This window comes from Parambassis ranga, chromosome 12 (genome assembly GCF_900634625.1).
Source record: "Parambassis ranga chromosome 12, fParRan2.1, whole genome shotgun sequence".
Taxonomy (NCBI): domain Eukaryota; kingdom Metazoa; phylum Chordata; class Actinopteri; family Ambassidae; genus Parambassis; species Parambassis ranga.
The window spans coordinates 1,673,594-1,698,337 of record NC_041032.1 but is presented as its reverse complement, the minus strand read 5'-3'; the positions used below and the strand labels follow the sequence as shown (position 1 = coordinate 1,698,337).

The window sequence follows — 24,744 nt, the reverse complement described above, 5'->3', positions numbered from 1 at the left end:
TGCGGCCCTGGTGCTCCATCATATTACAGTATATACACCACCTCACCTCATCCGTAACAGCTCAGTAGAGTAGTTTAACTGTGTTTCATACACTTCTAAATGAAGTCTCAGTGCATTATTATTATTACTATTATTATTATATGGAAAGCTAAAGGTTTGTTTTCTCTCCTTCTGGGCATGTTAACAGCTGAAAACCCTGAACCTAAGCAGCAAATATTTTTGAGTATCTTCTGAGTCACACAGCAACTCCAATTTTTAGCTTTACATTTTGAAAGGAAAGTCATGAAGCTACAAATATGATCTGTTAACAAACTTGTACCAAGGTATTTGATGGTAAAGAAAAAAAATCCCAAAGCATTCAGGATTGTGAAGAAACATTTGAAATGTGCTACACTGCAGCTCCACAGATGATGAGCACACACCCAAACGGAACCATAAAATCACTGTTGTTTCTCAGATGACAAGAACACAGCCTCCATGCACATTTTAGGCATATCCTCAGGTTTTTGGGAAGAAACAATATATAAATAGTGCAAATAGGTTATTTGAATGAGGAAATGGTATCTGTTGCCAAGGTAGTGTTGGTCTTTGGAGCTTCTTGGTGCTGGTTTAAGAAGTCAGATAATTACATAAGAGATACCTACTAAGAAAAATAGTGGCTTTGGTTGTGCATCATATATTGTTTCTGTTTGCATAAAAAGTCAAATTAAGCAATTTGTTTTTTTAAGTAATTAATTGGTCCAGCATGTTTTCAGCATTTTAAAATTTCCATTTGTTTGTGAATTAAGTGCTGAAAACAGTTGATATTTCCAAACCTGGTTAAATAAGTTCTCTTGTTTCTAATCAGGAGAATCTCAGATTTGGCAGAAGTTGTAAGGCCTCAGGATATTCAGGAAGAAATGTTCTTGCATTTTGTGATTTTGCTTGGTAGTCTTCATGTGCTGCCTTCTAAGGACATTAACTGCACTAATACAATTTGGATTGTCAACAATTAAAGGGTAGGAACACTGAATATTTAAATAATGAGCACAGTTTTTTATCCCATGGCAGATTTTAGCAGGAATAAAAACGACATTACGTTGGAGAACTTTTCATGTTACTGTCTGTATTTGTGTGTGTGCGGCTCAGAAAACTCCAGCATCTGTAAGTAATGTACCAGCCTCCAGCATCAGAGCCTTGAAGTAAACATGTACGGTGTAGAACATTGTAAGGAAGTCCTGGGTGCTAAAAAGTGTCTGCTAGAGCAAAGCCCAGTGTGGACGGGATGAAACCTCTGCCGTATTCCACCCATCCAAGTCCCGGCGCTCCACTGGACCGACGTGGCCTCACCTACAGCGTGAACAATGGTGTCACATGTGGAAGTACAGCAAGGTGTTCTTTGTCATTTTGACTTGCTGATATCTTTAATTTAGAAGAAGTATAAACCACTCATGTAAAAACTACAAGAGGTGATTGGCAAGCTTTTACCATTTTTTTTATAAAACACAGTCATGTTCCAAAGTTAATTCTCTGTTTTTGTTGAAAATCATACTAAAATCTGGCTTCTATGTAATGTGAATTACGTCTCAGCAGATTTATGTGTACATTTCTTACCAGGATAGTATATTTCACTCTTGGTTGTCCCCTCCTTCACTGGTCTGAAGGTGCCAGAGATGATAGTGTCAGAAATCTCAGCCCAGTAACGTCCTTAGAAGAAGCATCAGGAGGGCACAGATTTAAATATATATAGGTTTATAATAACAAAGTCTTAAAAGATTAACCCCAATCCCTCCTCACCTGAGTGTCCTCCTGTGTCCACCGCTGTACCAAACAGCAGCAGGTACTCTGTGGAGGAAGCGTGAGGAGACACATGGAGCCATCCAGCCTCCAGCGTTCACAAATACCCACTGCAGGTCCTCATCTGGCAGGATGTGGCCAGGATACCTGATGGAGGTAGTTAAGAAAAGTTTAACTTGCTGGGCAGTTTGGTGATAATTCAGTTTTGATGATGCATTATATATATATTCTGATAATACCTTTTCCTGAGCTCTACCACCACTTGGAAAAAGCCTGCTCATGGTCCTGACCTATGAGCAGACACATTCACATTACACATGCATGACGAGAACATGGTGGTCAGCCATCAGACCTGTATGATCTGTACTTCCTCCCCTGTGTACCACACTTACCTGCGTATTGTTTAGCCAATTTAGCGATGTCTTCTTTGTTGAAAACATACTGCTTTGTGGCCATCCAGTGCCGCAGCAGTAGCACGACCAGGACGGTGACCGTGGTGAACACAAACAGTCTAAAGCAAGGTCCTGACTACAGACATGGCTGAACCGACACGCAGACACACACACAGCAGCAACAAGTTTTGCTACATGCGTACAGTAAGGTGGACAGGTCGCCCCCAACACGCCACCAGCAGAGGAGGCGAGTCCAGCGGCTTCTTCCTGGTCAGGTGAGAGCCGGGTACGGCACCCCAGCCAATCACAAAGCGAGCAAGCAGTGTTGGGAAATCTGACGCTAGGGTTGCCAGTACACCGTAAAACCCCCTTTGGATTAATGTGCATTTTCATACCGTTCAGGCTATATACTACACTCTCATGAACTCAGTATCAATATTCTATTTATGAATATGTTTTTGTTGTATTGTCATACTAATTTTTGGGGTGTTTAGAGGTTTGTCACGACTTGATGATTTATCCCAAAGAGCACGCTTTTTGTCGCTTGTCAAAAACAGGAAGTACGGGCAAGCGGTGTGTTTTTGACAGTGCAGGTTTATCTACGTTTCCCAGCGTATAGTTAGTGATAACACACTGAAGGGGAGACAGGTGTCTTCAAACGTCACTGACCGACATGAACGATAAACATGATGGCAGCTTTGATCCCAAAGGTATGGGTTTTAGGTCAAATTCATTCAATCACAGCATCGTTTGCTGTAGAATGCAGTGTTAAAGGGCTTTTGTAAAGACTTTATGCCACATAACATTGTAGCTCCCAGCGATATAAAATATGTCATTAAACTCATGTTGCTCCGAAGATATTCTTTTTCGATTCAAGCATATTCTCTAAATTCACGTATTCATTATTAGAGCCCGGTCACGTTGTGTTTACATGTAGCCCGCAGTCTCGTGATCTGAGTTCATAGAACTTTTCCTGTTTCGATCCCTTCATGTTTTTTGATTGGCTTGCCGATGTCTAGTGATTCTATTTAAAACAATATTTTATGCATTGTTATTTGTTAGACATATATTTATATATTTGCAGCATGCATGGTTGGTATCATTTAAAAAATAAATCATATATAAAACTGATTTTAGTAGTCTTATTGCATTGTATACTCCAGAGCACCAGCACCTGCGTTACAACCCTCTGAGAGACAGCTGGGTCCTGGTGTCAGCCCACCGCATGAAGAGACCGTGGGCTGGTCAGGTAGAAAAACCTCCAGAGGAGCACATACCCAGATATGACCCCCACAACCCACTCTGCCCCGGTAACACGCGTGCAAACGGAGAGGTAAGGAGTGGTACATCTGGCCTACAATGATATTATCAGGCAGATTATTATTTTTGAGATGCTAAACATAAAACTCTTCAGTGCTAGTTGAGCAGTTTTCCAAATAATGTTTCTATTCATCAAAGTGCTGTTTCTTAACCCATGCAGCTACCTACCAACACATTTCCGCCTGTTGCTTGATCACATCTCTAGGTAAACCTGGACTATGACAGTACTTTTGTGTTTGAAAATGACTTCCCTGCTCTACAGCCAGATGCTCCAGATCCTGGTGAGTTCCAGTAAATCCAACATAAGTACATGTTCTCTGCTGATACCTGAAATGTCCTCATACATTTCTTAGATTGCTACAGTTCATATATTAGTAAGAAATTCTCTCACTGTTTCTTCAGGTTCAGATCAACATCCATTATTCCAGTCTAAAGCTGCCAGGGGCGTCTGGTAAGAACAAAGCTTGATGCTCCAGCCTGACAGCACAGTATGGGAATAGTTACTCTGTAAAAAGTTTTATGTGTGTTCAGTCTTATTATCATTATTGATTGATGTTGACTGTGTGTTATTTATTTAAACATGCAGGGGACTGAAGATAAAAACAATCTCTAAACCGAACACACACATGAAACACATATATACTTCAATGTGCGGTTGGTAGATTAGAATTTATTCAGGGATGCATCTTAATCAGTGTTCCTTTTCTAAATTATGATGCATTCAAATTCATGAGTAATTACGTCTCAGCTGATGAGTGCAATCAGGGCAGTCACTCTGAGGCAGCTTTAATTCGTTGTTGTCACCATCATCATAATCAGCTGTTAGGTGACGCTAATTTTGTTAATCAATGCTCTGCGTGCGTCCTGTTTTCAGGACATCTTGAACTTGAGCAAAACAAAATCCATCCTGTAGCCTGAGTAGGATGTGTATGTGTTCTTCTCTGCCACCAGCAGATGGCAATGTTTCATTATTACTTAGTTTTACTGCTTGTATAAGATCTTCATATGACCCTTGTAAACAAAGAATAAGCTGCTTTCCCTGAGGCCAGCTCTTGCTTATTTCTGCGAGTATGTTGTTTTCATCAAAGGTTTTTGAACCAGCTTCCTTATCTAGACATCGATGGCTGGATTTATTCTGTGTCATGTTGATAGAGAGGGGAGCTCAACAGGAGACCTAATCCCTTTGTTTGAGTTCATTATTTCAACATCCACACAGAGCTCAAGAGTAAAAAGTTTTCTTTCTCTTGAACCTTGACCTTTTTGTTCTCACAATGCCATACATCAGTAAGTGCATTTTTTTATCACTAGAGGCACGTATACACTTTTCAACCTTATAATAGCTCTGTGGATAGCTTTTCCTTTGTAACACCATGTTAGAGAATACTTGTATTATTCTGTCTGACAGCAGACTTCCATAAACACTGATTAACACATTTATTTAAACACTGTACATGAGCTAGCTGAAAACGAACTAAACTTAACTCTGCGTGTGAATGCTGAGTGTGGACAGATGTCAAGCTCTCAGGTATTCCTTTCTGCACACAGAGCAATGAAGCAGTCATGGTTGACTTGCTGCACTGCCTTTGTGTTAATCAGCGTATTCCTATGTGCGACTGTAGGCATCATCTACATGCTCTGTGCCCCACTCTCAGTGTGTTTGTGGTCCACTCAGTCTGTGGATTTGTGGACATTTCTAAAGATGGAAAAAAAGGGAACTCAGACACTGAACAGAGCTTGCTGCCCTGCAGCAATGTTCAGACAGCCAATTAGACGGGAAAACAAAATGGGATTTTGGGGGATCTGGGTCATGGGAGACGCAAGAGAGATGGGGTGAGGAAAGAGATAAGAAAATTCCTAATGATTTATCATATCGTGCTTTCCGCAGGCAGCCATAGTATGACTAAAGATTTGGTCACACTTTGGTGTCATTACAATTTCCTGGCAAGAAAATGCTGAGTGATTTTTTTCTTTTAGGAGGCTTCCTGAAAATGATTTTAATTTGGAACAAATTACAGAAAAATGATGTCACTTGGTAGACTTCACATTAATTACTAGAATTCCCTGCAAAATCCACAAACACAGGCAGATGGGTGTATTACTGTGGGCAGTATAAGTTATTTTTAGGTACAAATACAGACCTCAATCCATACCATGGATACATATTCTGTACATTGTTCTGACCATGGCTGGAGATGTAGGTGAAACATTGTTTCTATACAGTTTTAATGCTTATTGAGCATGGCTGGAGGTGCAACACACACGCACACAGTTATATACACATGGATAGCTCCCAGCTCCGATAATAGACCCACTCATGAACAATTCATAAATACAACCATTCACTTTTGCTCAGAGCATAAACACCAAAGTCATGTTCAATTATTGATCATGTACTAGCTGCTCGGGTCCAAGAGCCTCACTGTCAATAGAAGTTCATTATTGTGACTCTGACAGTCAGGTTGGTTTCAAGACCGAGAGCAACATACACTCTGATACACAACACTGTATTTACACATTCACACACACTCTATGGATGTGTATAAATGTACACAGTCTTTTTAAAGGATCAGATGTCATTCTGATCTTTAAGTACTCAGTTATGTGTTGTCAAAAATGTCCATAATAAGGATCTACAGTAGAATGTGGACATGCTATTATTAGCCAAAGTGCAAGTGAGAGAAACTATGAAGCAGTTTCAGCACTCTACATTTCACAACACATTCACTTTCACTGGCAGCCTGAAGCATTTAATAAGCCTTAGTTGCCTCCATCCTAATTCTCTTACTATTATACAATTATAATTTGTGCATATAAAATCATGACTACTTAAAAAAATTAATAAAATAAATAATAAACAAACAAAAAACTTTCATCCAAGTCTAAAAGAAGAACGTTTTCAGATCCATGCACCGTAAGAGTTTCAGCAGAAAAACAGAGCTGAGGACTTGTAGCTGTGTTTGACAGGTGGTCTCTAGGTGTGCATTTATTTCACTTCATATTGATTGATACAGATGTACACTTGAACATGATTATTTTAATTAACCAAGCCAGTCCCAAATAGATCAAGGATGTTTATATAAAAAGCAAAGACGGCAGCAGCTGTGCTTTTACTTATTAATCAAAACCTGAACACCAGCAAGAACAAAAACATCATCATGAATAATAGAAAATCCAAGAATCTGACAGACCAAGACAGAACGACAGGCAGAGGTTTAACGTTTCAGGTTTTTTTGCCCTCGAGTTCGAGTCATTGATTTTGAGTATCTGTCGATACCGAGTCCCGATTCGATACTTTTAGGGTTCTCTTCAAAGGCAAATTGCAGGTCGCTCGTTGCGCTCATTTGTGCTCTCTTGGCTGTGCTGTCCTGCGCCTTCACGCTGTCACAGGGCATTTTTTTCTCTCCTCTTTAAACCTATTACCTGTTATTGCTCGCGTTTCTTTTTGCATTAACAAAACTCTCTGTGTGTGTCCCGAGAGAAGCGCTCGCCACTGCACCAACTACCCATTTCCACGGGCACAATACTTTAAACTGCCTGAAAGGCATTGCTGCAAACTACAAATACTTCTTCTCTCCCCAAACTGGGAGGGATGAAGGGAAGATTTCGCGAACGAAACGGCTCATCAGAGTCTTGAATCCAAGACCTCTTGCACCCAAAGCGACAATCATACCCATAGACAACGCACCAGAGAGTCATTGATAGCCCTAATGCAGCTATAGCTGAGTACTGATTGGGAGGTAACTAGAACATTATGAAGAGCACTATGTTCACCATGGCCATGCCAGCCCAGGTTCTGTAAACAAGTCGTGAAATGTTGCCAAAATTGCTATAGCAACCATATTGCTTTGTTGCTGGTGGCATGCAAATTTTATTTGTACTAACTAACAACAGAAATGCCACAGATTCAACTGACCTTTTGTGAACACTCTTTCTGTCTGTCTCAGTAAGGTCATGTGTTTCCACCCTTGGTCTGACGTCACCCTCCCTCTCATGAAAAACAAGAGGTTGTCAAGGTGATTGACAAGTGGGCAGATCTTGTGGTAGAACTAGGCGCCACATATCCATGGGTGCAGGTATGTGACAACGCACACACACACTATTCCCGCTCACATAATATTGATCTCATTTCTCCCCGGGGCTGAATACTTGTAAAATGATCAACTTTTCACCCCCTCAGAAATCATTCAGTTTTCTGCCCTTTCCAATTTTTCATTTTAATGTGTCTTGTATTGGATCTGGTGAAATTTTAATGATGCCTCTGGGCAAACATTCACTCAGCTTCAGTAGAGACAGAATGATAGGATGTGGAAATATTCCTGTTTAGTTAACCGTACTTCTTTTTAGGATATGCCCTTTTAATGTTTTTATTTAATCTTGGTCTGCTGATTAGCACCAAACACAAACAAAAACATACTTGCTAGAGCTATAGATTTATAGGTAGAACTCACGACTGAAATGCTTCATGTTACTCTTAAATACCTGGATCAAAGGTCAGCCAAGAATACAGTTATTATTAATACAGTTTTTATTCTCCAAAGGTCATGGATCAGCTATGGACTGACTTTTTTATTTTCAATTTTTGTTTTTAGATCTTTGAGAACAAGGGTGCTATGATGGGATGTTCAAATCCACATCCTCACTGCCAGGTAGGAAATACACACACACACGTGCACACACAGTTATCATTTGACAACAGGTTAGAGCATAACCATTATGCCATGCAGAGATTCTACCTGTTTGTCTGTGGAAAACACAATGCATCACCACCATACCTTGCTTACTCCTTGTAGCCATTGTTACCTAATACTGTGTAGGACCTTATACCACCAGAATAAACCCTTTTGAATGGGGTCTTTATAGTTCCTGAGAAGCCCATGGATGCCTGATCAGATTGGAATCTGGGGAGTAACATGGGTGGAAAAATGCCTCAGGTATTGTTGTTTACCTTAAGTCATTAGTAAAGAGTTTTTGCACTGTTCAGGGACTTTGTAATGATAGGTGGTGAAGTGGTTAGCACTGCCACCGTCTGGGTACTCCACCTTCCTCTGACATACCAAAGATGTGCATGTCAGGTTAACTGGGGACACTGAACTGGTGACCTGCCCAGGTCCAGGGCGTACCCCGTCTCTTAAACATCAACAGCTGGGATAGACTTACTTTCAGTCTATGCATATGGGGATTGTTGGAGGACAATACACTTGGTCTCAAGGTTGAGCATTTACACAAAATAAAAAGTGCTTTTATCTCATATGCACAAGACAATCTGTGAGACTGGTCCAATTTGCACTCTGTTGGCAGTTATTATAAAAATACACAATTTGACATGTCTCAGCATAGACGCTGTTAATAGAAACGTCATCTAGAAATCACTAACAACGGTGTCTTTCTCACATTTCGTGCAAGAATGCGTGTGTGTGTGTGTGCGTGTGTGTGTGTTTCTTCCTCGATTGCTCTGTTTGTGCAGTCACATCAGCTCAGGCACTTTCTTGTCTTCCTATTCTGTAAGGTGATTCAGGCAAGACTAACAACTTTTCTGTCAGACGCATTTCCTGTCAAACTGTCACCTCAGAGCGCAAGCAGGACAGAGAGAGAGGAAAAAACCAGAGGGATGCTGTGAATTTTAAGTTGTCAAAATTGATATGTAATAATAAATAAAGCTGTATTAGAAGATTAGAGAAGAGTATAACAAAAGTAGTAAATTATGATGAGACTCAGTAATTGGTGTTATCAGTAAGAATCAGGTAAAAAGAACTAGATTAATCCCTATTGCTGCAATATAGATATCACCAATAGATGGCAGTATGTGACCTCTAAACATGCTTGTGTCAGGCTGATGAAAGTGAAGGAAGCTCGCTGTAAAAAATAAAATGAATAAATTAATACATTAAAAAATATATATTTATTTTTTTACTGATATCATTTTTTCGTTTCAGTTTCTTCCTTTCTTAAAACATCAAAGTAAACCTGTGTGTGTGTACAGTCAGGCAAACCCTCCAGACCAAAACGTCCAAAACGTCCGAAGCATACGATATAAAACTTTGAAGCATAACGAAAAGAAAATGTTAATCATGTTCTGGAGGCATCGTTGCTTTTGATAACTTTGGTCTCACAGGAGCGGAGCTGTATGTATCTTTATGTAAGTGGAGGGAGGAAAACATATGCCTCTGGAATAGTAATATCCTTTTCCTACATAAGTGGCCCAAAGTATATACAGTATTAATTCAGTGCTCAGGATTCAGCATTGAACATATCCTTCCCTCTAGCAGATAGTTATCGAGGTGATATTTACTTCCTAAGTGTGCATTTCACTCCTGAAGTGGAAACTGATGTGATATAATATGTTTGGTTTTTTTTTAAGTCTTTCTTGCTGGAATAGTTTATATAGGCTTTGTTCTTGGTGTGTGATACTTTTTGTGTCTAGAGCTGTGTATACTAAACACAGGTGAACAAATATAAACCATAGCTGCAGATCTGGCAGGCAAGTATGACTGGAGGCATGCAGATGAAGATGATAATGCATATTTCTACATTTAATTCACACTTTCATCACATCTGTGTCTTTTTGATTTTCCTGCATCACTCCTAACAAACCACACTGCAACTTTTATGTCATTAAAATTGCCATTATCAAATACGGTACCTCCACAAATCGACATTTTTGATTTCTACAGAGCTCATTTTATGAAATAATCCAAAAGCCAACGAAAAAATTATCCCAAATGGCAAAATCCCACAGTGTTGCAGTGTGTCACTCCTGGTAGTGTTTAATCAGAAGACAATTTAGAATCCAGCTTAAGGCAGTGCTGCTTCTGATTAGCTTCTGATTATTTCTCTGTTCACAATGCAATGGAAAACCTGCTCCTGATGACACAAAGATGTTACTTTCAGTAAGAAAATGACACTGTGCGAGGCCTGCAAGCTGAAACAGAAACACAGCCAGTCAGCTGTAACTGCAATAACTAATCAATATTCAGGTGAAGGCTTCACTCAGAACATGAATATACGGTGCATCTCATCCCTCTTTGCCTTCCTGTGTTCATTATAGGAATGCAAATTTCAACAAACCCAGATGTAAAAAAAAAAACTGATTGATTTATTATGCAACAGAGAGTTATTTGGTACTGTTCACTTTTACAGCCATTAAAATGCCATAAAATGCAAATATGCATAATGTCTGACATGATGTTCGCCACTACCCATAAAAAAGCTTTCTGAAATGTACATTTTCAAATCTAAAATGCGTACCAAAAAAAAAACTTGACTGGAGTGCTGTGAATGTGAGTAATGCAGATGAAATGACCTGCAGTGTCTCGTCTGTTTTGAAGCACCAGGTGTTGTTGTTTCTTCCAGGGATGCTTTCTGCCATTGAATGGGACTATAGCTGTAACATTTGCAGCATGCCAGCTGTAGTAACCTTGTATTTGCCCTCACTGCAATGCTCAGTAATAATGAAGTTGCACTAATAATCATAGTAATAATGATAATGTTTTGTTTTTGTAAAATTATTCATTGTCGCTGATAATTTTCTGTAGTTTTTAATGCGCCCATTGACAAAGTTGTTATAGTTTATACTTCTATGAGAGATCCAGTGGAAACACACAGAGCAGTTAAATTCTTAAGTTTTGCACACTCCAGAATAAGAAACTGACTGAGAATATGTTTTCATTTGCTTGTATATGGATCCTATCCAGAGCTGTGATGAAGCACCTATCTCAATTAGTTTCAGTGTCTGCCAGCTGATTTTTACTTTATATTGAAATAAATGAATGTGTGTAGCTGCAGGGAAAATCCATTTATCAATCTAAAAAAAACAACAAACCTAAAGGAAAAACGTGTTTTCAAACCCATAAATCTCTGCATCTATAAAACATTATTGATTGACTGATATTGATAAATAACCCTATAAAACCACAGTGGTAATATGGTCGTTTGCAATCAGGTCAGTGGGACAGATTTACTTCTCACCCCATTCATTTTCTAAACAGATTGTAATGTACACACGCATAAGGCTATTTTACGATCTATATTTTTATGTCATGTCTCATCATCATCTTCCTCCATCCTCCTCTTGCTTTCTGTGACATCATAGGTGTGGGCCAGCAACTTCCTGCCCAATGAGCCGGCTCTGTCGGACCGCTGTCAGAGGACGTACTATGAGAAGCACGGAGAGCCGCTGCTGCTGCAGTACGTCAAACAGGAAGCTGAGAAAAAGGTACTAAGATTAAACAAGTCAATTATACAAATGATCTTAAATTAAAACTGTATTTTATTATTAACTCATGAAACCTGAGTTTAGATTCTCTTACATTACCCAGAATCCCTTTCAACAGTCCCTCGGAGAAAATATATTCCTCTTGTTTTGGGATGTAACTCAGAAAAACTGACATTTTAGTATCAGTTTAAAATTGCAATGCATAAGCCCGTATTTCCTTCCTCTTTACCCATCTACCTCCACCCTTTCCCACAATGCATCTCTCTCATTCTCTTACTTCATCGTTCTTCTTTGACTACCCTGCATCCCTCTGCCTGTCTCTTAGTCAGTGAAGCGTGTGATTGGACAGCAGAGATGCTCATTAGCATAACGCTGCAGTATTCATCTTCAAGCTGCATGAAGATTAGGAAAACTCAGTGTGTGTTTGTGTGTGTATGTGTGTGTTTTGAGCTGTAACGACTGAAGATGGCACTGAGCACAATTACCATGGTGGCAAATGTCTCGTTAGTGAGCAGACACTTGGTGGAAAAGCCCGAATCAAACTTCTGTAGGTGGATTAAATGTGACAGACGTGAATTTTTTCATGTAGCAATTACAGTCAGGTTCATCAATATTATTATGAACCAAATATATGGATGAAATTCCCATTGACAAGACCGAATGTTGAGGTTCCTCCTTTCAGTCTTGTCTTCAGTAAGTGAACAGCAGCTCTCGGGATGAGTTTAGGTCACTGACTTGATTAGTAAAGAATACCCCAGTTCTTCCTTGAGGAGCTCTCGGGTAGCTTTCATTGTATGTTTTGGGTCATTATCCGTCTCAATATGAAGCAGCATCCCATAGGTTTTGCAGCCTTTGTCTGAATCTGAGCAGTATAGATCTTTACAGTGCAGAATTCATCCAGCTGCTTCTATCACACACAGCGGTGACTGTTTCATTTTATGCTCATGCTCATAACACTGCCTCCACCATGCCATAACTGAAGCTGTGCTTGCTTTGGATCACCAGCTGTTCTCCATACTTGTTCCCTGTAGACTTGTACAATGACAGCCCACCTCCTTCACAGTGTTCTTAACTTGGCTAGATGTTGTGAAAGTGTTCTTCTTCAGCACGGATCAGAATCCTGCCATCGCCCACTTTAGTGGTGTTTTGTAGCTCTTTTGCTGTTTGCCACTTTATTTCTTTCTTTAAGAATGTTTTTGTCAGTCTCTCTGATGGGTTTATTATGTGCTTTCAGTCTAATAATGCCCTTCTTCACTTGTGCAGATGCTATCTTTAGACCTCACGTAGAGAGTTCCAGTAAACACCTACGATATAGGCAGATGTAACACTCAGAACCACGTCCAGGACTTTTTAATCTACTGGGTTAGTCATGGAGTAATGAAGGAACAGGACACACCTGGACATACTACAGCCATTTCTTCCAATACATACATCTTGAGTGTTCGATTGCTCCAATATAAATGAACATGACTGTATCTCATGTACGGTAAATTATTTGTTAATTCACTGATAAGCCAACCAATTTCAAGGTCTTGCCTTGGCCTGCAGGTTCCCAGTGTCTCAGCAGCCACATATGCAGCACCACTTCATCACTAACAGGGCGGCTGCTGTTTTCTGGAACTTTCAAGTTTTTTGTCCCTTTTGTAGATTATTCACTTAAATCACAGCTATTATTTTGTTGATTAGCCACTTTACACACAGCAGAAAACCAGTCTCAAGAGGAAGCCTTTTCCACTCTTATTCTGCGCCTAAATTAAAGCTGATTTTTTTGAGTGACTAAAAAAAAAAGCTATTTCACTGCACTTCAAGTTTAAGAGAAAGAAAGGGCTTGATGATAAAGTATTAAATTAACCAAAGGAGTTTCAGCGTAAAAAAAAGAGAAGGAGAGAACAAAAGGAGGTTAGAAAAGTGCAGAGAGAGAGAGAGAGAGAGAGAGCACAAACAGAGAAGCACACACACATAAACAAAGAGTACGAGAGAGAGATGCAGGTAAGAAATCAGCCACTGATTCATTCAGGGGATGAGTTGACCTGTTCTGCAGGGAGGGTGACTGAGATAGAGAGGATAGCATTAAGGTTTTGAGAAGAGCAGAGTAGACACTTGAATTTCCTAGACAGCTGCTCATGGGGACTGACCTTTATAAAATCAGAGTGGAAGCAGGAGTGTGTGCTAGAATGACTTGTCCGCTACAAACGGGTGAGCCTCCGCCACTCTCTCTCTGTCTGTCTCTGTCTCTCGCTCTCTCTCTCTGTCTCTTTGACCCGAGGTTAGGACCGCAAATTGGCACACTGCAGTGTTTAGAGAAGTCTGAATTGGACTTGGGTTCCCAGGTGACACTCTTGACTTTGAAACAAAAACTTTCTAAGCTAATTGAATAAAACTCTTTGGGATTTGCTGTCTGTGGGGTGTCAGTTTTAGGACATCCTTCACTTCCTCCTTCCTTGTCAATCTCCTCTCTCCATCTTGGCTTTCAGTTTTCCATCTTCATTCTGTTCCTCTATAATCCTGTTAAAAGTATAGATGAACAAGAGCTGTGGAAAACGAGGGTAGCCTTCAGAAGGAAGAAGAAAGTTGAAAATGTGACCCAGAAAAAAAAAACTACACAGAAGTAAAAATTGTTTTAAGTTTTAAAAAAAGATCAAATGTTATTCATACTGAGAATTACTGATGTGTTGAAAGGGAAGCAATATTCTAAGTGGTATTGCTGAAGGACCTAAGTAGAATCCTATACAGCTAGTACACTTAATTAGGAGAAGTGAACACTCTGTGATTCTCTTAGATTACTGTGTGTTTTCCTCCACTGTTATTAAACACCACTGGATTCTCTGTGGATCTATTAATAATGCATAAATGCCTCACTGACCAAGCGTGTTCAAACCTATGGGAGATTTACGGCTCAGTGTAGCCGACTCTCTCTGAGCGGGTATCTGATTGAGTGATAATCCTCACTAGAAACAAATAACTGGAGCGGCTGAATGTTTGAAGCAGTTTAAACTACCAGTGTTTGTGTAGGTATGTGTCCTCTGGTGAATGTGTGAGTGCCAGGGGGGCAGAAAAGACACGTCAAGTCTGCTTTGGCGCTCTGTCATGGCCAAGATGTGTCAATCTGCACCAGGAAGTCAGGCACTAGAACAGCAGAGTGGATCCAGTCTGTTTTCATAATAAAAAAGCACAATTGGACTCCAGCTCATGAAAAAATCAATTTAAAGCCAAACCTAATGTCGCGATAAGGACAGAACCAAAACACAGCGTAGCTGACAAGTAACCGTGGGACCCCGGCCTAAGGTAGAGCCTCTTTTTAGGTTCTTTGTTCTGGTTGTCTGATAGATTCCATCTACCACTGTGCGCTACCTGCCCAGCACCAGTAGACCAACAGCTACTAGCTTGTGAAAACAGGGAAGCATGTAGCAGCTAAAGAACCATATCGTTCTCTCCGGCACTGCCAAAGACAATATATGATAAGAAAATGAATGTATTGCAGTTTTCAGGGGAGTTTCTCTCTGTGTACTGTCTTTGCCTTATCAAATGATCATCTGTCAGGCTGTGTGTTTTGCAGATTTTTATGCCCCAAAGTGGTTAAAAAAATCAATCATCAGTCCTGCAGCTGCAAAGTGTTTACTTGTAGTGTTTACAGTATTTCCACTTCAGCTTATGATCAGGCGAAGCAACGCAGGGAGCTGTGGGAGTGGAAATATAACTTACAGCGCATAGCACAATGTATAGAAAACAGCAGTGATGTCTGCTGTAGCTATTTAGCCCAAGCATGCCGAGCTAATCTATGTCTGATGGATTGTAATAGCAAGGTCAGGTCATGTTTGTGCCCACTCATCAGCTTGTTAAATCTCCGCTTCAGACACATTCTGCATTTAAACACTTTATGATAACAAGGCGTCCTGACCGTGTACTATTATCATCTTGAACCCACTATGTGAGTGTGTGTACAGGCAATCTGCCCTCTGCATTGTGGTGTCACCGTATGCGCCCTGCTTTTTACTAATATTTCCTAATATAATCACACTTGTGTGTACATTTATGGGACTTGTGGTAAAAAAGTGTTCATTAGAAGCCATTTAAAAACCTCTAATAATTCTGCTGCACATGCTCTAAAACATTATAATTCGTTTCTCCTATCAGGAACGTGTGGTGGTGGAGAGCTCTGATTGGCTGGCGGTGGTTCCATATTGGGCAACATGGCCCTACCAGACGATGCTGTTACCGCGACGACATGTCCTTAGACTCAGTGACCTGACGACAGAGGAGAGGCAGGGTGAGTATGTGTATATACTGGCAGAGTGAGCGATAAAGCTTTAGTTCAGAGGGGTCTAAGGTCATCATCAGCTCAGCGACAGCAAAGGACCTGCTTGTGTGGTTTGTGATGTGTATCATCTTCTCTGTTCATTAAATCAAGCCTCTACAACAGTAGTTACTGCTCCATCACCTCTGCTTAACTCCTTCTTGGTGTCATCCATCTTAAAAATATTCACTCAAATGCAGTGTCTATATCCTCACTCCTTACTGCCTAACTCATTTTCTCTGTTTATCAGATCTGGCTGCCATTATGAAGCGCCTCCTGACCAAGTATGACAATCTGTTTGAAGTCTCTTTTCCTTACTCCATGGGCTGGCACGGTAAGACCAAAAAAAAAAAGTTTCTGTATATGTGTGTTTTTGTAGAGTGAGGAACAGATGGCAGGAAAAGATTGAGGATTATTTTAGTCACATGAAGTTTTGGATGGATTAGCGGCCGTGCTGGACATGTTGTTCACATATCTGGCTAGCTACGTGTAAGCTAGTTGATGTGATTGATTAATACACTGTAGTGTGAGAGGATATGTGACTGTAATCTGCAAAAATCACTCAGGAAGTATGTGATCTGGAGTCTTTTCACAGTCAGGATTTTAAAAGACTTTCACAGCTACACCAAATTAAGGTGGAATGGGAACTGATACGGAGGCAAGAGCCACATTAAAATTCTGTCACACCTTTTTTTTTCTCACACATCACACTAAGTCCCTTCTTTCCTTTTCTCCATATGTCTTATATCTTCATCTACTATACAGATATCAGAAAAGATGCCACTTCTCACCTTCACGCTCGTCTCTCTTTCAGTTCTTTTTCTTTATTTATCGCTTATTTCCTTACATTTTTCTACTTTTCGAGTCCGTGTTCAACATGCCAAAGGATTACCTCCACACCCTCCACAAATCTTCCTCTATAAATTTGCAAAGCACCAGCACAAAAATCACACATGAATATTGATCAGCCAGTCAATGTCATTGAACAGCTATGCAAGCCTTCTCTGCAGGTTAGATAAGTCTTGCTGCATTTCAATCATCGCCACTGTAATAAATGAACTCTCAGCTTTGATGTCACCCACTTACTCACTGTATTACCGCTTCAGTGCACACTCAGACACATCAGAATATTTAAAGCTTTAAGAATGTCCTCTCTTATGTAAAGCGGGACCTCTCGCAGGTAAAGAGCACTCACTCCTGGTGTAATTTCAGGCTTTTACTGCAGATGAAGTTGCAGCACAGATGCAGGATCTACATGGCGTTCTTTTGCATATTTCAATATTAAGTGGTCAAACATTTTTAGAAAGCTAAACTAACTGAATAGACAGAACTCATTCATTTTGTGTTATGCAACATTTTGACGTAGAAATGAAGTTCTACTCAAACACAAGTAGATTCATAAAACTTTGCTCTTTTGCAAAGAGGTGGAGCATTAGTGAAGCTGAGGCAAATGGGCACAGTTTGTGCTGTGATTCAGCTCCACCTGTCACTCAAAGTGGTCATGTCCACAATAATAATTTTAAATCCTAAAATAATTTAAAATGTCCAACGTGAGATGCCCGCCTTCATGTATTTATAGGCGTTTCTTAACCAATTGCTCAGGTTGCCATTTTTAATTTTCATTTGCTGTTAAGTTTTGACTTTTTTTCTGCCCCCGCTTCTGTGCGCCTGCTGCTGTAGCTCGTCAGATAGCTAACAGTTCCCAATAAAATCCAAGCAGGAGATCCATTCAAGCATTTACTTGGTGTATTGTAAAACTAAACACACATACACGTGCATGTCAGATGTTATACTTCTCATACATGCATGGTCATCACATATTTCAGCAAGGATTCAGTGTGTTCACAAAGGTTCCTATGAGGGGTGTAATTAGCAGTTACACAACAATTAAACAAACACTTACCTCCATCTGCTTTTTGTTTTGGCTATCATGCTGATGGCCATATCAGACAACACATTTGCTATATAGATTCAACTACTATGGAGTTCCAGTTCCACCTGCCTACCAGCAAATGCCACACAGAACTCCGTCCTTGACCTCTTTTCCCCTGGAGAGGACGTAGTGAGATTTCCTTTCACCAAACCCTCATACTGGACAAAGCTGTTTCAGGGAAAGGGATCAACCTGCAGCCTTTAGCTGATACAGGAATCACTCTGACAACTCAGCCATGATGACACTGCTCTGCTTTCTGTCATTCATCCCCTCATTGCATCACTGCACACCGCTAACCTCTGTTCCAGCTTGAACCTGGTACAAGGTGTTTCTGCCACTTGACACACACCATGGATTTCCCAACTGTCTAAGTGCAGGTAAACATCAGCCAATACCACTGAGCATTAGATTAACTTAGAAAAAGTGCCTACACAGGTCTCTATGGGACTTGTTTGTGAAATCTGCTTCTTTATGGCAAATATTTATTTGCTAGAGGCATTTAAATAAAGATATGTTCATTTTGCTTCACAAAAGGACTTAGACTTACAGGGGTGATATTTACTTGATATTTCTTCTATTGCAACCACACCTATTAAATGCAATTTACTGGGAAACAGTGAGGAGGATTTCTTTATTATGCTTTAGCCCCAATTGGATGGTGCACTGGGTTAGGTGGTGGTGTCGGCCAATCAGTGTCCGACAGGCTGTTGGTGCCGGCCTGTGGGCATCAACACTGCTGACACCAGTCCATCCAGTCATCTGCTAAGTATTGTTCAGTCAGTTTTTAAGTCAGTGAAGTGTGCACAGGGTCTAAGATAAGATAAGAACTTTATTGATACAGATTTTATGTAGTATAGTATAATACAGTTGCTAAAATATAGACCAGTGAGGAGTATGGCCATTATCTGATCTACTAGCTCTTCTCCCTACAGAAAGGGGAGTTATACATCTAATGGCCACGGGCAATGACCTCCTGTGGTGCTCTTCGATGAATAACAACTAACCACAATCTAGGAATGTTTATTTTACTTGAGCAGTCAAGAAACTAATTTAATGTTTCAAAAGCCTGTGTTTGAGTTATAATTCATCACTGATCAATTTCAGAAAATCAGGTGCTACTATATTAGTTTTTTAAAGATTTAACGCCTGGGTCGATGGCCGCTGTCAATCTGTAGCTGTTCTATATTTTAAAAAGCTGAGCACTCGGAGCAGGGCAACCTACATGAAAGCTGAAATAAAAGAAGCTGAGATGATACACACACCAGACAAACTGTGGTGTGGTGAGAAGGACAGAGGGCAGGAGAGGTCACAGCCATAAGCTCACCTCACTTTTCTTCTTTTCATTTTATCAGATAGCAAATCTTTGAGGCAAATCTCAGTCGAAAGTTTCCTGTGGTGAAAGCTCCTACATATCTCTGACTTTTATCTTCCAGTCTGTTTTATTTCTTAGACAGTAAAACGTATCAGGTCATGCTATAGTAGCATCTTAAAGACCTGAAAGTTGATGATTAATAGTAAGAAAAATACAACTCTGATATCCAGACTATAAAAATATACAAATAACATACAAAGCACCGACAGGTAGGATGATATAACACACAGTTCTGTTCTGAGATTCCAGAGAAACACCTCTGCATCAAATTATTTCTGAAATATTGCAGTTTGGCTTATTAGCATGGCTGCGTTTCTTGTTATTCAAAAACTGTGAAAACAGTGTCAATAGAGTGACAAGTGCAAGGCAGATATGAAAACGAGGATGTCTTAGGAAGAGAATCTTAACTTTTGTATCAAAATGCGTGCACATCACAGAAACTCGTTGACTTTTTCAGCTCATTAAAACAAGCTTTGGTGCTGTACAGATACGGTGGTAAGGCAGAGCAACACTACCAAGAAAATTAACTTTTTAAGTCACTTTATTTAACTCAACAAAAACCTGCAGGGGAAGAAAAAGTAACCACATCTTTGGACTCTGGAGAAATTTGGACTGTTTGACTGTTCTGTAATCCTCACTTTATTCCATCTGAGCCATTCCTTGGTGGATTTGTTGGTGTGCTTATAGGATCATTATCTTGTTGAAAGGTCTACTTCTAGCGATCCAATCAAGTCTGATAGATTTTATTCAAATCCCTCTTGTAACCTTTGCCTACACTTTCTGTGCACAAAGGAATTCGTCAAATGAAAGATGTAATTACCTTGCCCACAGTGAGCTAACTTCAGGCATGTCTGACCAAGCTACAGCAGTTTAAAGTGGAGTCCTTCTCTATATTAAAATGGCTATTATTATACAGTGAAACAGACGGAATAAAGAGTTTTATTAAAGGTAACTGCACCGGCGGGCCGCTGTTCCAGTTTATTTTGCTCATCTTATTTATTTATATATATTATAATTGTGTTGTTTTAATCTGATCAAGTGAGATTATCTTAAAAAAAAAGGCAGCTGAGGCTAGAATTTGGAAATGCTTGAATAATGGGTTCCACTGACTGCTTTATTTTAGCTCATTTAGAAGCAGCCACCTTTCATTTAGGGTGAGACTTATTATTGGCTGGATGCTTTTTGTCACCTGGGAAATCATGGATTAGATTAGACTATCTGTTTATTCCTGCAGGAGTGGGATTCACAGCACGTCACAGACATTATTAACTGGCTGTATGCAACACAGAGAGAGAGAGAGAGAGACTCTACAACATGAGCTGACAAATGCAAAGTCACATTCACGCATACACATATGCAGTGATACAGCTGTACTACAGGATTATTGTCTTATCTTATTCTATCATTATGGCCTTTGCATTGTTAGGTGTAGTGGTCAGAACACAGGGATGAGTTACACCTGTTGTATCATAGATTATGTAGCATAATCCTCCAGGATTATCACGTAGATCCTAAAATGGCGTACGCACACACACACTCGTACACTGACACACACGCAAAATCAATTTAAAACTTGGTAATTGTCCACTAATAGGAGCAACCGTCTCTATTCAGTCTTTATCTGGCACTTCAGGCTTTTTTATGTTCCTCCTTTTTTCTTTTCTCATCCATTAGTTTCTTTTATGTTGCCCCCCTGTCATCTGTATCTGTGTCTGATCAGCCCCCATTGTAAGGAACTGATTTAAAAAGAAAAGCTTTCTCTGGGAATACAATGTCTCCAGGGATTTATTTTTTTTAACTAAGCTTCTTGTCAGAAATATATGCCCACTTAGGTTTCTGTTTCCCTGATTATCCCATTACCTTCCATTAGGATGACACAGACAACACCCAAATATATTCAAACATTAGCCACAAATCAAAACAAAAGAATGTAAAAATGTATCTTTGATCATGACCCTCTTGTTATAATAATTGTGTCAGTCTATATGCAGAAGGTGCTGAATTAAAAGCAGAGAGTGCATTTCCTCATAAATGCATGTTGTCATAGTAAAATGGTTGCATTTAACTTGTAGGACTTTTTTGCTCACAAAGTGGCACACTGGCTGTTTCTTTAATTTAGCTTATTAGCAAACTGATAGGAGGCTGTCTCATGTGCAGCTTAGAGGACTTAATGAGCAGAGGGCCTTGTTCATGTGGTGTGGATGGCAGAGAGATAAATGAGCCTGTTGTGCTCTGGCTATGCATATTCTTAATTACCCCTTAGTGTTTGATTATGCTACCATCAATATCTCGGTGTGCATGTGTGTGCACATGCATTTTTCTACCCTCCAGTTTCACAGAGACATAGGAAATAAATAACCGGTGGCATGTTATGTCCTCATGGTTCCTGTGCACAGGCTGGCTCTAAAAGAGTATATCATTGGGTAAAAAATATATATGTTATGCGAATACAGAGGGGAATTAATGGTGGAATTGCTGCTTGCTACACAAATAACATGGTGATCGTTACAACGGATAGCAGCCAGCTATGTAGCTGTAGCTTTTAAAGCCAGCTTCTCGGCAGCAAGCAGCAATCACGCTGCAATTTCTCCAGAAATTGCACATTCCATTGATTTATATTTATTTATTTTACTCTTTATATATATATATATATATATATATATATATATATATATATATATATATATATATATATATATATATATATATATATATATATATATATATATATATTTTGCTACCATCTCCCTCCAGGTGCTCCAACTGGCCCCCACTTAAAGGAAGACAACTCCCACTGGCAGCTGCACGCTCACTACTACCCTCCACTGCTGCGCTCAGCTACAGTTAAGAAGTTTATGGTAGGATACGAGATGCTCGCCCAGGAGCAAAGGGACCTCACCCCTGAACAGGTAGCACATTAATGCACACAGATTTTCTCCACTTTACTGTTTAATATTTAGGATGAGAAACTAACCTGTTAAATACATGAAAGCTCTATTTGTGTGTCCTAGGCTGCTGAGAAGTTGAGAAGGCTGCCAGATGAGCACTATAAAGCCCGAGAGAACCAGGAATCTAAGACACCTGTGTGATGCATGAAAGAGCTTTATTTAAACCACAGCACTCCACAGTCTGTTTGTACACTTTACATTGAAGTGCCTTTGCTGACTCAGGGATCAAAAATAAAACAAAATAGCGTGACATAATTGGATGACAGACAATGACTGCTCAAGCAACAAATAATGTGTGATTATTTGTGTGAAGCTGTACGAAAGTCTGCAAGCAAAGGAGACAATGCGAGCTGGACAAACTAAATATGGTATGTAAGCCCTGGGAAATCAGAAATGCTTTATATCCTGTTTAGATACAAATAATTATTATCCTTGATTAAACACACTTACTCTGAAATTCCTGAAACATCAATATTAAAGTTTGAACCTTTTCACAATGTCAGAAATGTGTATATTTATAATAAATATAATAATAATGTTCAACAGTTTACTGCCTAAATGCCGATCACACCTTTGACATGTTGACTGAGGTGTGCTCTTTCCAGGATAACAGCAGATGGTAGTGTTGCTCAAGAGGATGACCTGGACATTGTCTCTCTCTCTCTCTATTTGCGTATTACCTCAAAAGCCATCATTTCCTTCTGCTTTAACTTGAACCAAAACCTTTTATTCACTTGTGAACACTGTCTCCTTCAGTATGGAGGTCAGAGGTCAAGATCAGCTATAGAATAGTACTCTTAGAGGAAGTTGGAGCAAAGTGTTTTTTTTTTCTCACGGATGTTTCAGCAGATTATTTGCCATTATAGGCACAGACTATTTTGGCTACGCTGCTGCATGCATTTTAGTGTAGACGTGTTCAAATTCTTTAGCGCATAATTACTGTGTTGTAAAAAAGAACCTGTTCCTCTTTACGTCCTATCATTGACTTTTTATAGGGGTCTTGCCTTCCAGCAGTTCCAGCTAATTGGTATTAACTGCAAACCACACAAACTGCTGCATGCAATGCTGTGGGAATGCTGTAAAGTCATGATCCGGCATGATGCAGTAAGATGTGTCTTACACTGCATTAACATTTAAACTGATAGCACTAGTCAAGATATAACAAAGCAGAAATAATTGTTTATTTCAGGACTTAGTCTTAGATTTAGGGTTAGATTTGGCTTAGGGTAGAGACATGTAACCATGACAACTGCTGTTAGAAAAATGATCAGGATCTTAACGGGAACAAAAATATGCATTTCTGAGTCTTATTCACACATTTCAAGTGCATGAACTTGACACCCTAAATGCCATGTATGTGGTATGGATTGCTCTGGGACCATATGGCCATTTCTCCTAAACATACAAAATACAAAATCACCGTGCTGAGATCATACACATCATGTCCGCCTTACTTTTTGTCCACACTCCATTAGTGCTTTTAGATTAATTGTACTTTTAAATTACATTACATTTGACATGACACATTCTGCTTCTACAGCCATTTAAAAGCGGTGTTTAAGTTTTCAACTTTTACATGCAATTAAGATTAAGAAACCTTTATTAGTCCCACAATGGGGAGATTGCATAAAAGAAAACGCATGGAAATTATATTATGAAAAATCAAATTATATTTTGAGAAGAAACTGAAAGTCCATGCATAAAAAGTCATCTATGAAACAGACACACACAAAGGAAACACCTGCTTTAAAGGTTTGAAAGCCCCGTTCTCTCGGAGCTCACCCCGAAGCCACGCCTCCCAACCAGTCTGTGACTTCGGCCATCATGCACGTACCTCTCTGATGCGCAGAGCAGGAAGAGAGTGACAACCAGCCAATACTCCGTGCAGGTGCGCCTCGTAGGAATGGCTGATGTTTTTTACTGTTTTATAGCTTCCACAGATGATTCATATTCTTCATTTTAAAGCATTGCTATCGGATTGTAAAGAGAAGTTACACTAATTTAACAAAAAGTGCATCAGAGTGAAATCTCCTACCCTACCTTTAAAGCAGAAGCGCTCTCTCTGGACTGTACCGTCTACTCAGGTAGGTTGGGTAGGTTCCAAACATTTAGTTCATACATTTCCTACAGCAGCATTTAAGTTGTTCTAGATGCTAAACAAAGGTTGCTAAACAAACACACACATACACATTTGAGGACAGAGCTAACTGTGGATCATTTTCTCATCTGTTCCGTCACGCCTTTAGAGACGCTGTGTGTCACTGCAGAACAGTTTCACCCTTCCTCTCCTCACTTGGCTGTGCCCAGTCACTCACTGCCTAACGATGCACACCTGTTTTGAATGTGCTGGAACGATGTGCATGACAAAGAATCACCACGTATTATCACGACTGACTCCTTCCAACAGATCACTACTTCCTAATGAAAGAATTATCTCCTTACTGCGCATGTTGAATTTTTTAAGGAGTGTTTTCCACCTGTTATCTATGTCAATTAA

General features: G+C 39.8%; 2 protein-coding genes across 2 annotated transcripts; one reads left to right on the top strand and one right to left on the bottom strand.

The window, feature by feature from the left end:
• Nucleotides 1-900: 900 nt before the first annotated feature.
• On the bottom strand, nucleotides 901-2,843 carry LOC114444078 (sigma non-opioid intracellular receptor 1). Its single transcript, XM_075353422.1, is given in 10 exon segments — nucleotides 901-1,230; nucleotides 1,232-1,287; nucleotides 1,289-1,353; nucleotides 1,594-1,686; nucleotides 1,777-1,840; nucleotides 1,842-1,923; nucleotides 2,016-2,037; nucleotides 2,040-2,066; nucleotides 2,169-2,304; nucleotides 2,838-2,843. Coding segments are annotated over 10 exon segments (657 nt in total). The 3' UTR covers nucleotides 901-1,124.
• LOC114443674 (galactose-1-phosphate uridylyltransferase-like) lies at nucleotides 2,742-22,790 on the top strand. Its single transcript, XM_028417918.1, is given in 12 exon segments — nucleotides 2,742-2,878; nucleotides 3,332-3,501; nucleotides 3,694-3,769; nucleotides 3,891-3,939; nucleotides 7,433-7,482; nucleotides 7,485-7,561; nucleotides 8,078-8,134; nucleotides 11,578-11,700; nucleotides 15,835-15,967; nucleotides 16,245-16,328; nucleotides 22,054-22,208; nucleotides 22,311-22,790. Coding segments are annotated over 12 exon segments (1,089 nt in total). The 5' UTR covers nucleotides 2,742-2,841; the 3' UTR covers nucleotides 22,389-22,790.
• The last annotated feature ends 1,954 nt before the right edge of the window (nucleotides 22,791-24,744 follow it).